At 29.4% G+C, this 13,583-nt stretch overlaps 1 protein-coding gene across 1 annotated transcript; it reads left to right on the top strand.

The window, feature by feature from the left end:
* The first annotated feature begins 271 nt into the window (after positions 1–271).
* On the top strand, positions 272–742 carry LOC130981327 (uncharacterized). Its single transcript, XM_057904923.1, has one exon. It carries the CDS (start codon positions 272–274, stop codon positions 740–742), a length of 471 nt encoding a protein of 156 aa, XP_057760906.1.
* The last annotated feature ends 12,841 nt before the right edge of the window (positions 743–13,583 follow it).

Raw genomic sequence — 13,583 nt, 5'->3', positions numbered from 1 at the left:
CACCAGTGGGGACAAAGTCAAAAGTATAATTAAAAAATTAGGTTTCAACAACTTCATCATGGAGGAAGCACAAGGCTATGCAGGTGGTATTTGGATTGGATGGAATAGAAGTGACATCAATATAACGGTTTTGGAATCCAACAACCAATATATTCACACAAAAATTGAAACCAACAGTAGGGACTCTTGGTTCTTAACTGCGGTGTATACAAGTTCCCAACCTCCTGTAAGAAGACTCCTATAGCCTATTCTCGAGAGAATAGCTAACAACATGATATCACCTTGGCTCTTGACTGGAGATTTCAACAAAATCAAGGAAGATTCAGAAAAGAAAGGAGGGAGCCCCATTGACCAAAGAGCCTACAGATCCTTTAATTCTTGGATAAATAGATGTGGATTAATAGATCTGGAGTTTGTTGGGTCCAGATTCACGTGGAGAAGTCCCATTTGGAATGGATTTGATAGAGTTTTCAAAAGGCTTGATAGAGCTCTCTCAAATTCACCATGGAGAACTAAATTTCATGAAGCTTTGGTTAAGATCCTACCAAGAACAAACTTTGACTATCACCCATTCTCAATAACTGATGAAGGGAATTCCACTAACAAAGACAGAAGGCCTTTTAGATTTGAAATGATGTGGACTATGCAGCTAGACTTCAAACCCTTAGTGGAGCATAATTGGAAAGCAGAAGAAAGGCTACCGAAGAACGTCAACAATCTTAAAGAAAAGCTTGTCAAGTGAAATAAAGACACTTTCGGTAACATCTTCAGAAACAAGACGAGAATTCTCAATAGACTTTCAGGGATTCAGCGATGCCAAAGTTGTGGAGGAAATCCTTTTCTAGACAACTTAGAAGACTCTCTGAACAAGGAGTTAAATGACATCCTAGACAAAGAGGAGGTATTTTGGTTACAGAAATCAAGAGAACAATAGACGGTTGAGGGGGATAGAAACACAAAGTTTTATCACACCAAGACGGTTATTAGAAGAAGAAAAAATAAAATTATAAAGCTGAGAGACAACAATATTAACTGGATGGATGAACAACAACTCAAAGACCACATCACATGCTTCTTTCAAAACCTATATCAAAAAGAGGTAAATACCTATCCTTTGATCCTTGAAAATAACACACTACCTAACTTAGATCCTATTGATTGCAGGGCTATGGAAAGAGTCCCAACAAATCAAGAGATTAAGAAAGCGCTTTTTAGCATTGGGTCAATCAAAGCACCAGGAGAGGATGGATACCCAGCCTTTTTCTTCAAAAACAACTGAAAAACCATCAAAGATTCAGTTTACGATTACATAAAGGATTGTTGGAGCAACACACAAAACATACAAGAGTCTAATTCTACCATCATTGTTCTTGTACCAAAAATAAAACACCCAGAGCTTGTTTCTCAATTCAAACCCATCGCTCTTTGCAACGGCAGGCTCAAGATCTTAACCTAAATCATTGTGCAAAGAATCAAACCACATCTTGACACTAGAATCAGCCCACATCAATCAAGATTCATTTTCGGCAGAAAAATTTAGGACAACATCCTAATTGCAAAAGAGTTCATGCACTCAATAAAGAAGCTAAGAGGGAAAAAGAGCTACATGACAATGAAGATAGACTTTGAAAAGGCTTACGATAGAATAAATTGAAATTTTATGAAAGAAAGGCTATTGGATTTCAAACTCCCCACAAAAATGGTTAAGCTAATTATGGAAGGAGTAGAATCGGTGAGCTATAACATTCTTTGGAATGGGAGTAAAATTGACAGCTTCACTCTCACCAGAGGAATTAGACAAGGGGATCCCATATCCCCTTACCTTTTTGTTATTTGTATGGATAAAATTTCACAATACATTGAACAAAAAGTGGAAAGAGGAGCGTGGCAGCCTATGAAGATAGAAAGAGATATTGTGGGTATTTCTCACCTAATATTCGCTGATGATTTACTTATTTTTACAGAGGCAACAACTCAACAATTGGAATTAGTCAAAGAAGTGCTAAATAATTTTTGTAGAGCAGCAGGACTCAAAGTGAACTCCAATAAATCTTCTATAGTATTTTTCAAAAATACCCCAAAGGATATCAGATAGAGAATTACCAGCAGATGCGATTTTAAGAAAAATAATGTGCTAGAAAGATATCTTGGATCAAAGTAGAAAAAGAAAACTTCAGAGCTGTTATGGAAAGGGTTCAAGGCAAGCTGAAGGGTTGGAAGAGCAAGTGTCTGTCACTAGCTGGAAGAATAACCCTAGCACAATCTGTTAGTAGTCCTTGCATCAACTTTGACATGCAACATGAAAGAATCCCCAAAATTATTTGCGAAGACATAGAAAAAATTCAACGAGATTTCATATGGAGAGACGAGGAAAATAGAAGACGATTACATGCAATGGGTTAGAAAACTATCCGCTCCCCAAAACATGAAGGAGGATTGGATTTTAGAAAATTACACCTTATGAATGACGCATTCCTTCTAAAGATACTATGGCAACTAAAGAAACACCCAAACACTCTTTGGACAAAGGTATTCTATCAGAAATATTGTAATAAGAATCAACTTATCAACACACCAACAACAAGGAAAGGAGACTCTCACCTCTGGAAGGAGCTGATAAAGCTGTGGCCAGAATTCTTGAAGCACACCATTGCGTACATTGGGGATGGCCTCTCAACGTTATTCTGGATAGACCAATGGGTTGAAGGAGTGAATAATTTGTTAGAACACACAACACAGTGTAGACCTGATTTAAACAGTCCAGACTAGGAATGGAGAAATGAAAATGGAGATGGAAACAGAGACAAGATTAGGAGCAGCCTACCTGAAGAAATTGCCATGAAAATCATTGCTCTTCCACCACCAAAAGTAGAGAATGGGGAGAATAGATTGGGTTGGAGACACACAGAGGACGGCGACTTCTCAGTTGCCTCTACTTACAAAGCCTTAGCAAATTGGAGCCCATCGTCGACAACAAACTGGACCAGAATCTGGAAGTGGCAATGGCCGCAAAAATCAAAAGTCTTCATGTGGAGAGTTTTGTACAACAGACTCTTCACAAATTAAAAGAAAGCCAGAAATCTCGAAGGAGGAGGAACATGCCAACTTTGCGTGAAACACCAAGAAGACACCATTCACACCCTAAGAGACTGTCTGAGTGCATCCACGATTTGGACACAACTCATCAAACTAGAGAGGATACAAGATTTTTTCGGATCTAATTTGAGGGATTGGTTGGAGATGAACATGATAAAAAATCTAAACAAGCACCCCAATCAAAGCTGGAAGGACGTATTCTTCACAAATTGCATGAAATTATGGGTATGGAGAAACAAAGAAATTCATGAAGCGGGCTATAAAAGACCATCAAACCCACATATGGAAGTTTTAAAGAGTGTCAATGATATGAGGGAGGCTTTTGAGCGCAGTCAGAAGAAACAGTATTTCAAGAGAAAGGAAGAGATAAATATCAAATGAAATTATCCACCATAAGATTGGGTGACTCTTAATACAGATGGTACTATAAAGGGAAGTACCAAACAAGTTGGGTGTGGAAAACTCATAAGAAATGAGGCTGGTAAGTGGGTTGCTGGTTTTTCTTATCATATTGGAAGATGATCAACCTTCAACGCTGAGATTTGGGAAATCAAACAATGGACTTGAAATAGCTACGACAATGGGAATGAAAAATGTTATTGTGGAATGTGACTCCAAAGCAGTGATAGAAGTGCTCAATAATAAAAAAAACCTCAATAACCATCCAAATGGCTTAATCAGAAATATCAAAAGATAGAAAGACAAGAATTTAAATATTTATTTTGTGAATATTTTTAGAAAAGATAATTGATGTGCTGATTGTTTAACACAAAAAAGTATAAATTTAAAATTAAAGCTCTATTATTAGGACACTTTTTTTAAAGAAATAGTCCAATTACTAGTAGATAATGAACAAAAGACATTTCAATCTTGTATAATTAGTGTATAATATTTTTCTTGAAGTTAGGTCTTGTTTACTAAAAAAAAAAAAAAAAAAAGCACATTTTTGCTGAGTTAGTACTGGAAAGAAATCGAGAAATTACTGATAGCTGAAACTCAATTTCAAAGATTATAATAATGCAATTAGAATTTAAGAAATTAAATTTAGTGAAAACAATTATTCCAAAAGACTATTACAGAGATTTAATTCGCAATCAAGACATGATTTTCAGCAGAATCTGCACTGTACGTTTCACTTCTCCTGGCTCCTTTTGGTTTTTACGTTCGTACTGTACATCCGCACATTGTTTTGTTAAAAATTTTTTGTTTTTTTTATTAAGTAACGATATAAAACCATTTAGCAAATATATTTAATTAATTATATATATGAACAAATTTATTTGACTTTCGCTTATTCTATACTTTTCATATCAAATATCTTACACATGTTAATATTATAATAACGTATGAAAATGATGGAATGATGTAAAATGTTATCTTTCTGCACTATTAAAATATGAAAAGTAATATCGTAATTATTAAGACAGTAAAATTAAGAATGAGAATCAAACACAAGATTTAAATATTCAAATAGTATTATATATATGTTCAGGAGATTAATTAACCACGTTAAACTGTGGATTCATCTACCGAAGTTTTTTACATTTACAATATATTTATATTTATATTTATATATCCTAATCACGTCTTTTTATCGTGGTGTAAAGTGATAATCCATGCAAAAAATGATATGCATAGATTATTATTATTATTATTATTATTATTATTATTATTATTATTATTATTATTATTATTATTATTAATAAAAAAATATTTTTAATATTAATTTTATTTAATTTTGTTTTTAATATTTTTAATTTGTGAAAAAATTATTCTAGAATACTAACTTTATCTAAAAAGTTAAAAACAAAATTAAGAAAAAAAGAATCATAGTTAACGTTGATACACCAAAAAAACCGTCTAGGAAAAATAAGAAAGGCCAATTTTATGGTGCTAATCAATTATTGTTTAATTTTTGCCTAACTTATATTTTATGGTAAGTTTTGACTTTTTAAAAATAATTTATTTTTATATTTTTTAAATTAAATATTGACTTTTAATATTTTTTAGTAAATAGACATCACCTTTTAGGCAACATAGCATTCACCAATAAAAAAATGATTCCTTTTAATTTTCACTTTGAATGTAACTAAAGAAAATGACCCTTCTTACTGCCGCAACTTGTCTGTGGTACTTTTTGCTGGTTTAGTGACGAAACACCCAGGAAAACCCAAACCTTCCTAGTTTCAATCAATGGACTCGTGGTTTCCGGGACCAAGCTCATTTTTTTATTATTTTCTAATATTATAAAATTGTCATATTTTATATGCATGGAAACTCCCCGTTTCATTGTAAAGGTTAGATGCTTGTCTCAGCATAAAAAAGCGCACACACTCATCAGTGGGTTAAATAGTACTCTACATTTTAATATAGAAAGTGTATCTTTTCATTCTTACGTGTATATATATAGTGTTTCCTTTTATCATTTTCTTTATTGATGTCATCAAAATTTGTTACTGTGATACGTTAAGTAATATTACAACACACATATGAGTCTTAATTGACTACTAATATGATAAATTTATGAAATTATATCAAATCAAAACCTAATTGAGGAGAGAACTTGATGTATTGGAATCCCTCCATTTGGGGTCGATTTGATCTAATTTCATAAAATTATCATATTAGCTGCCAATTAGGACTACTAAGAGTGTATTATGGTGTCACTTATCGTGTCACATCAACAAATTTTAACATCATTAATAGCGTAAGGACTAAAATGACTAATATAAAATCTTTGAAGGACAAATTTGATTAAAACAATCTTTCAAAGACTAACTTAAAAAATGAGTAATCTTTCAGGGATTAATTTGACCATTTATTATATATACACACATATATATACTGGTTATTGAATCGGTCAAATGATCGATTTAATAGTTCAACCGAAATCGAACTGTGATGGAACCGATTTAATTAAATATACACTAATTCAAAATTTAGAATTATAGCACTTCAGAATCCAAAATTATATTAATTCTATCGAGAATCAAAATCCAAAATTATATCAAAATTCTATCCAACATTCAAAATTCAAAATTATATAGTTAATTAACAAAATAAAAAAAATTAATTGCAAAACACTTAAACTCATTGCAGTAGAGAGAAAAAAAAATTAGAGTTTACGACAGCCAAATAGATGCCAGACGATGATGAAACTTTCAAATCATGCTTCCGATGATGACCAGAGGACCAGACGACGATGACAACCAGAAGACCCTCGATCTACGACGGTAGAGTTCCTTCTTGGGCCGTTGGAGAAAGACCGGAAGAGGAAATTAAGGTTGAGAGAGGCTATGCGTGAGTGATTTTTTGAGGTGGGTTGGGTCAATATGATAATGAGTTTTTTTTTACATCAGAACGACGTTATTTTTGGTGAATATCAAAATCAAAATTTTTAAAAATTCGACCAATTTACTGATTAACCATCGATTTAATTGGTTTTTTATCGATATTTTACAAGACGGTTCTAGAAATTAATCAAATCGATCAAATGATTAGTTTTTTATTAATCTAGTCGAACCAATAGATTCAATCTAATTTTTAGAACATTGATTTTCAGACGTTTTTATATATGTGAGATTTTATTTATTCATGTAGTAAGAGTGGATTTTTTTTACCTAACAAGTCTTTTAGATTAGGTAATATACTCTTACGATTTTTTTTTCCAACGCAATATGTTAGGTATATATAATAAATCAGAATAAAAAAGTAAACCTACACTGTTGTTTGATTGTGTAAGTTAAAAGTTTTAATTTTGTTGATTTTAAAATAATGAATAAATAAATCAAATAATTATTCGTTTCAATTGTGTATATATATTCTTCATAAATTATAAAGCTTGTTAATAATTAAAAATGATAACTTATAACTTCAATAAATCAAACAGTTTCTTTGAATTGTACTGTTGATAATTTTACATTTCAAAAATTATAACAATAAATATTTTAATTTTATCATATACATGACATGAATTATAAAGTTTGTTGAATTTATCAGATTTCCACTTTTTTTTTTTTTGTTACACTACACCAATCTCGCAATTAAATACTTATGTAATTTCCTTTATACATTAGGAATACATACAAATTAAACTTCGATATAAATAAGATTTAATTATTTTATTGGTCTTTATAATTTTATTAAAATTTTAATTAGATTTATATATTTTTTAATTAGATTTTTACACTGTTTTTAATTTTATAATTAAGTCATTTTTATATCAAAAACGTTAAAATTAACAAAATATTTTTTTAAAATACATACGATCAAATATCTAATTAGATTTTTAATTATGAATACTTTCAATTTTTAAAAAAATATTCAGTTAATTCTAAATATTTTACACTATAAAAGACCTAATTATAAAATTAAAAATAATATAGAGACCTAATCGAAAAGAAAAAAAATATAAAAAACTTAATTATAAATTTGGTAAAGTATAAAAACTAATAAAATAATTAAACTTATAAATAAATTAGAATAAAGTATTATTTTGACATCTAATATTTACAACAAAATCCTAATTTCGTTATTAATAATAATTTAAACATTCTATTTCAATCTCAAAAATTTTTTAAATAAGTTTAGTATTATTTCATGATTAAATTTGACACAAAAAATTATCATATTTAAAAACTAATATAACATTCGACAATTTTAATAGGTAAACAAAATTATCCTACTAATAATTACTAACGTAAATATTTTAATTTTCTATTAACTATTCGAATCAAATTTAACCATAAAATAATATTAAATTTGTTTAAATTTTAAAATTAAAATAAAATATTTAAAATATTAAGAATCAAATTAAAATTTACCTTAAATATTAAACACCAAGATAGTAATTCATCGTATAAATTATGAAAAGTAAAATTAGACAAAGATTGCGGCTTTTGGATATCTTTATTTGTAGGTTTGCCTGATCTTTTATAATAATAATGGTTCGCCACCTATAACCGTGTCTTTGGAGTCTTTTCAACTCCGAGTATTTCTATTTCTATTTCTATTCACTCTCCTTTAATTTTCTAACTGTGTTTCGAAAACGACTCAAGCCAAGCCGCGTCCCACCATGTTTTTTTTAACACAAACCCCTTCTCACAACCACCACTGCTTCCACACGCTCCCATCAGATATGGGATATTGCTATTTCAAATTTTACCCTTTCTTAAATGTGTAATAAGTAATAATAATAAAATAATAAATTTAATATTAGTTAAGATAATAAAAATGTTATATTAAAATAAAAAGTTATGGGTTTAATTTTTATGAATTTAATTTAAATATATTATTGATATTAAACAATTTTATACATATATTAAATCAAGTTACATTTGTCAGTAAAAATAATTTTATATTGATCATGTGAATAATTATTTAAAAAAAATTGATTAGACGATTATAAAAAGTATATTATATTATTAATGTATTAAAATTAAATTATTTATAATTAATAAGATATATTTTTTATAAATTATATATAGTGATGGACATTTTGAAAAAAATATTTATACGCTAATTCTTTCTCACGTATTTAATAAATAGAAAAGTGAACTAATAATATACGTATCGATACATTAATATATATTTATATATAATAGAGATATAGAAAAAAAAGTTAATGTAAATTTTCTTTTTCAAAATATTATTTATTATATATAATCTATAAAAAAAATTATTTTATTTACTTTAAGAACTAAACCAATGACTTTTTGGTTTTAGCATAACGACATACTTGCCATGCATCTTGATTATCTCGAATTTATTAATAATAATAATAATTTTTAATTTATAAAAAAATAGATTAATAAGTAAGACAATTGCTCCCATATGTCACGGCGGCTTTGAACACATTCCAACGCTACCGTGCTGACACTCGGACTTACTCAACCTCTTGAGTTAAGACCAAGTCAGTTTAACCCTCACTACTTAGCAAGAAAGCTAAGAATACAAGAGACACAAGAGAAAGGAAACTTTGGTGGAAAGAACACTTTATTATTCAAGTGTTTGTTACAAATGATTCACACACACCTCACACTAACTCTCACCTCCTATTTATAGCCATCCACCTTCTCAATGGATGGTTAGGATTAAATCTATTCAATGGCCTAGATTAATCATCTAGAACCTTCTTTACAAATATCCATCATACTACAACTTTCTAAACACTTATAGATTTTTCCATACTACTCTTTATACTTCTATATACATCCACACTCTTCTAGAATATTCTATGGCCTCCCAGAGTATTCTAGAACCTTCTTAGAGTATTCCGGGACTTTCTAGGACATTTTAGAACGTTTCAAAACCATCTAGAGCATTCTCAAATACTTTAAAAAACTCTACAAACACTGTTAAATTTAACCTTCTAAAATTTACCGTGACAGATATCTTTTAAAACTAGAAGATAAATTATTACCTTGTGTCGTATATACAATTTTTAAAATACTCTACTTTGTATATTAATGTTTGCTTATACTATTACAATTAGAAAGTTCATACTATACCTTAAAGGTTGAAACAGACATGGTATAAGCAATACCTTGATGAGAAGGTAATGTGACAATTTAGTTTATGGCATGTTGAGACTTGTGTGTATTCAAAGATGGCTGTTTTAAGAGAGCTAGTAAGGCATGCTTCTGTTTTCTTGTGAATTTCAGTTCTGTATTACTGTCCTCTATTAGCTTGTCATCATCGATTCTTCTAAAATTTTTGTCATCAGTGATAGCATTGTTGATTGCACTACTTTCTTGTATAAAGTGAAGAGATAAATCATACTTTTTGTAGCATGTGTCGATTGGATAACCAGTTTTTTCACAATAGATACAGACTTTTGTTCGTCCTCTTTTTCTGCTAGCAGTTCTTCCTCCCCTGCCTTGAACCCTTCCTCCTTGTGTTGAGGATTGATATGGAGCAGCGCTGTTCATCAAGATTTTGTTTTCAGTGAGGGGTTCACCACATTGGAACTGTCTTTCTTGTTGCAAAAGCAGTGAAAAGGCTTGTTCAATGCTTGGTAAAGGTTGCATCAGCATTATTTGTGACTTTACTGTCGCATATTGTTTGTTCAAGCCTCTGAGAAAGCGAACAATATAGGTCTCATCTCTGTATCCTCTTATAATAGTTCCACACGTACAATTTTCGTTCTTGCAATGTATGCAGTCAGGTAGGAGCCTAAAGTTCTCCAGCTCTTCCCAAATACTTTTCAGCCTAGTGAAGTAGTCGGTCATGTTTATATCACCTTACCTCAGAGTGAACATTTCTTCTTCCAATCCTAATACCTTGAATACATTGTCCTGAAAATATCTGTGTTTCAAATCTTTCCACAAATCCGAAGCGACATTGTGCCACATCACGCTTTGTGCTATGCCGGGACTAAGTGAGAGGGTGATCCAGGAGATGACGTAGTCGTTGCATCGTTCCTACACTTCAAACAAAGGATCTGTTGGTTTTGGTTTACTGATGCTTCCATTCACAAATTTGATCTTGTTCTTTGAGTTTAGTGCGCAACATGGCCCTCTCCCAACTGTGGTAGTTGTTTGAGCCTAAAACCATATAGATTAGCGGTGAACTAGGACTCTCACTTGGATGCAGATAATAGGGACTTGTTGGATCTACGATTGAAGAGGCATGAGTTCTTAGTGATTGAGTCTGATTGATTTGTTGACTGACAAGACTTGCTAGGGTTTAAAAATCGATTCCGGAAATTGTCGCATCGGGATCCGGATTTGAAGGACGATTAGTCATTGATCGAGAATTGAAAGGAGAGAGGAGTTCTTGATCAAGATTTTGAGTGCTAAAAATCAAATGGATGATCAAATCGAATCAAAAAGAGAAAAAATCACCGTGATTGAAAAGGAGAAAGAGATCGATTAGAGATCGATGAGGTATGGATTCACTAACTTTTTACCAATAATTTAAGTTTTTCAACCTTGCTCCACGCTCACTGCACCATATGAAAAAGCGGTTCGAGCTATGAGCAATAAGGGATGAATACTGAACATTCAAGAATAAGGGAAGAGAACTTCTGAACTTTAAATTCTTGATGTGAATTGCAGAAAATGAAAATTTGATTAGTGAATCTCAATTGTAAATGATACAGGTTCAGCTATATATAGAGTGAATGTCATTAACTAACTATCCTACTTGACATAAATACAACAACAAGCATTTACTTAATAGAAAGAGATAAATACCTAATTAATTTTATATAAAGGAGTGTAAAATGTGAGTAGAAAAAAATAAGATCTGAAGGCATAGAATTAGTTCACATAGTTACCTACCTAACTAGCTAATATTTTATTGTCCTTCCGTATATTCCCTCCATAATACTTATCACTATATATACCCAGTTCTTTATTAAAAATTTAGGAAAAAAATATTTTAATCATAATTAATTAAAATTTTCTAAAATTAATTTTATTTATTTAAATTATTTGTATGTTAATTTTATATTTTACTCTCTTATGACTTGTCGCATTTGTTAAAGATTTTATATATTAATTATATTAATTATAATAATATATCCTTAACGCATCAACTGAATCATATGTTAATATTTCTAACAATTTGATATTCATATTTTAGGATTGTAATAAAGACTAATAATAATATCTCTTAAGCGACGTTAATCATAATTGATTTATATAAGATAAAAATTTCATATAATAATCACTACTTTATTGATTCATCTCACCATTATTATTGGAGGCAGGGGAAGTAATGTAAAGGTCATCTACATTCAGAGACAAAAAACATGACTTCTGTGCAATTGAAAGTGCAATCAGAAAACTTGATGCATTAATTATTCTCGGAGATAATACTTAAATTAACTTATTCAATTGATAATTTTATGAGTATATATTTATTTTGGTTTTTAAATAATTTTAGATTGGACAATTTAGTTTCTAACTAAAATTAATTATTTGATTGATCTCTAACAATTAATTTTGTCAGTCACTTAGATCCTTTACTCCGATAACTCTAACAGAAGACAAAATAGTCCCTGACAATTCTAACAGGGGACAAAATGGTCCTCAAAGAATCTTCTCATGATATCCTAATGTCCAACAATCTATATTATTTGCTGGAGAGTAGAGAAATGTGTGCCCTTGAATAGTTGTGGAACTTGGTCTTGAGGATATCGTGGACGTGTCGAGGTTGGATGTGATGTTATCAAAGACGTGGAACTTGATGCTTTTGGTGGGTGAAGTGCAGAGGAGGTGGATGTACCAGTCACAAAGATTTAGAAAGTGTGTGGTCCATGACATGTTGAAGTAGGTGCGACACGTGTGACAATTACACCATGGCTTAATCTTGGAACCAAAAAGGAGGAAGGAAAAGATGGAAAAGAAGACTGTGAAGATAAAGAAGGAGAGTATGAATGTTAGGGTTATGCGATATATGATAAAAATTGGGATAGAACAGTGTCATTTTCGAATAAAGAGGTCAGAGATCACTTTGTCCCTTGTTAGAGTTGTCAAGGACCATTTTGTCATCTGTTAAAGTTGTCAGGGACTATTTTATCTTCCGTTAGAGTTAACGGAGTAAAGGACCTAAGTGACTGACGGAATTAATTGTTAGGAAGCAATTAAGTAATTAATTTTAGTTAGGAACTAAAGTGTCCAGTCTAAAATTCTTTGAGAACCAAAATGGATATATACTTTATAATTTTATATTAATAACATTTATAATTTGATACTCATAATATTTATAATTTATATATATAATATTTATAATTAATATTATTAAATTTAAATTATATATTTTATTATATTTTTTAAATTATTTTATATGTGTATTAATGGATTATAAATTATGATTTTAATATTTTTTATTTAATATTCATATATATATTTATTAATTTTAATATAATAATCAATTAATAATTATTTTTAAAAATTTATATTTTAATTTTATTTGATTTTATTTGATTTTATTTTTTATTTATTAGTAGTCTATATATATATAATATAAGTTATACAGTAGTAGAAGCCGTTAAAATTTTTTAATTTAACATTTATAATTATATATATATATATAACATTTATTATTTAATATATAACATCTATAATTTTAAATACATACTATCTATAATCAATGAGTTGGTACTGATTTATTATTTACCTTGTTTTATTTTATAGATAAAAAAACTAATAATTTTAAATGTTTTTGATTTTTAATAAATAGAGACTAATTAAACTTAATATATTTTTATTTTTGTAAAATGTATGTATTGAGATGATTATATTTGAGATTTTTTAGGATTAAAAATATTAAAATTTAAAATTTTTGTTTGAAAAAAATTTATAAAATTATAAATGTAATAATAAAAGAGAATTTTTTAAAATTTAATTCACATTAAATTTAGAATTAACTTTTGGTATAATATAATTAAATAAAAAAATAACTATAAAAATTTAATTATATCAATTAAATTAAAAAAATAATTCACACTTTTTTATAAATACAAATATTATTAATTATAT

Source organism: Arachis stenosperma, chromosome 5 (assembly GCF_014773155.1).
Source record: "Arachis stenosperma cultivar V10309 chromosome 5, arast.V10309.gnm1.PFL2, whole genome shotgun sequence".
Lineage (NCBI taxonomy): Eukaryota > Viridiplantae > Streptophyta > Magnoliopsida > Fabales > Fabaceae > Arachis > Arachis stenosperma.
The sequence above is the reverse complement of the archived record's forward strand: the minus strand, read 5'-3'. Positions and strand labels throughout refer to the sequence as shown.

Coding starts and splice junctions, on each gene's coding strand:
- LOC130981327 (XM_057904923.1), top strand. CDS start 272: ATGATATCACCTTGGCTCTTGACTGGAGATTTCAACAAAATCAAGGAA.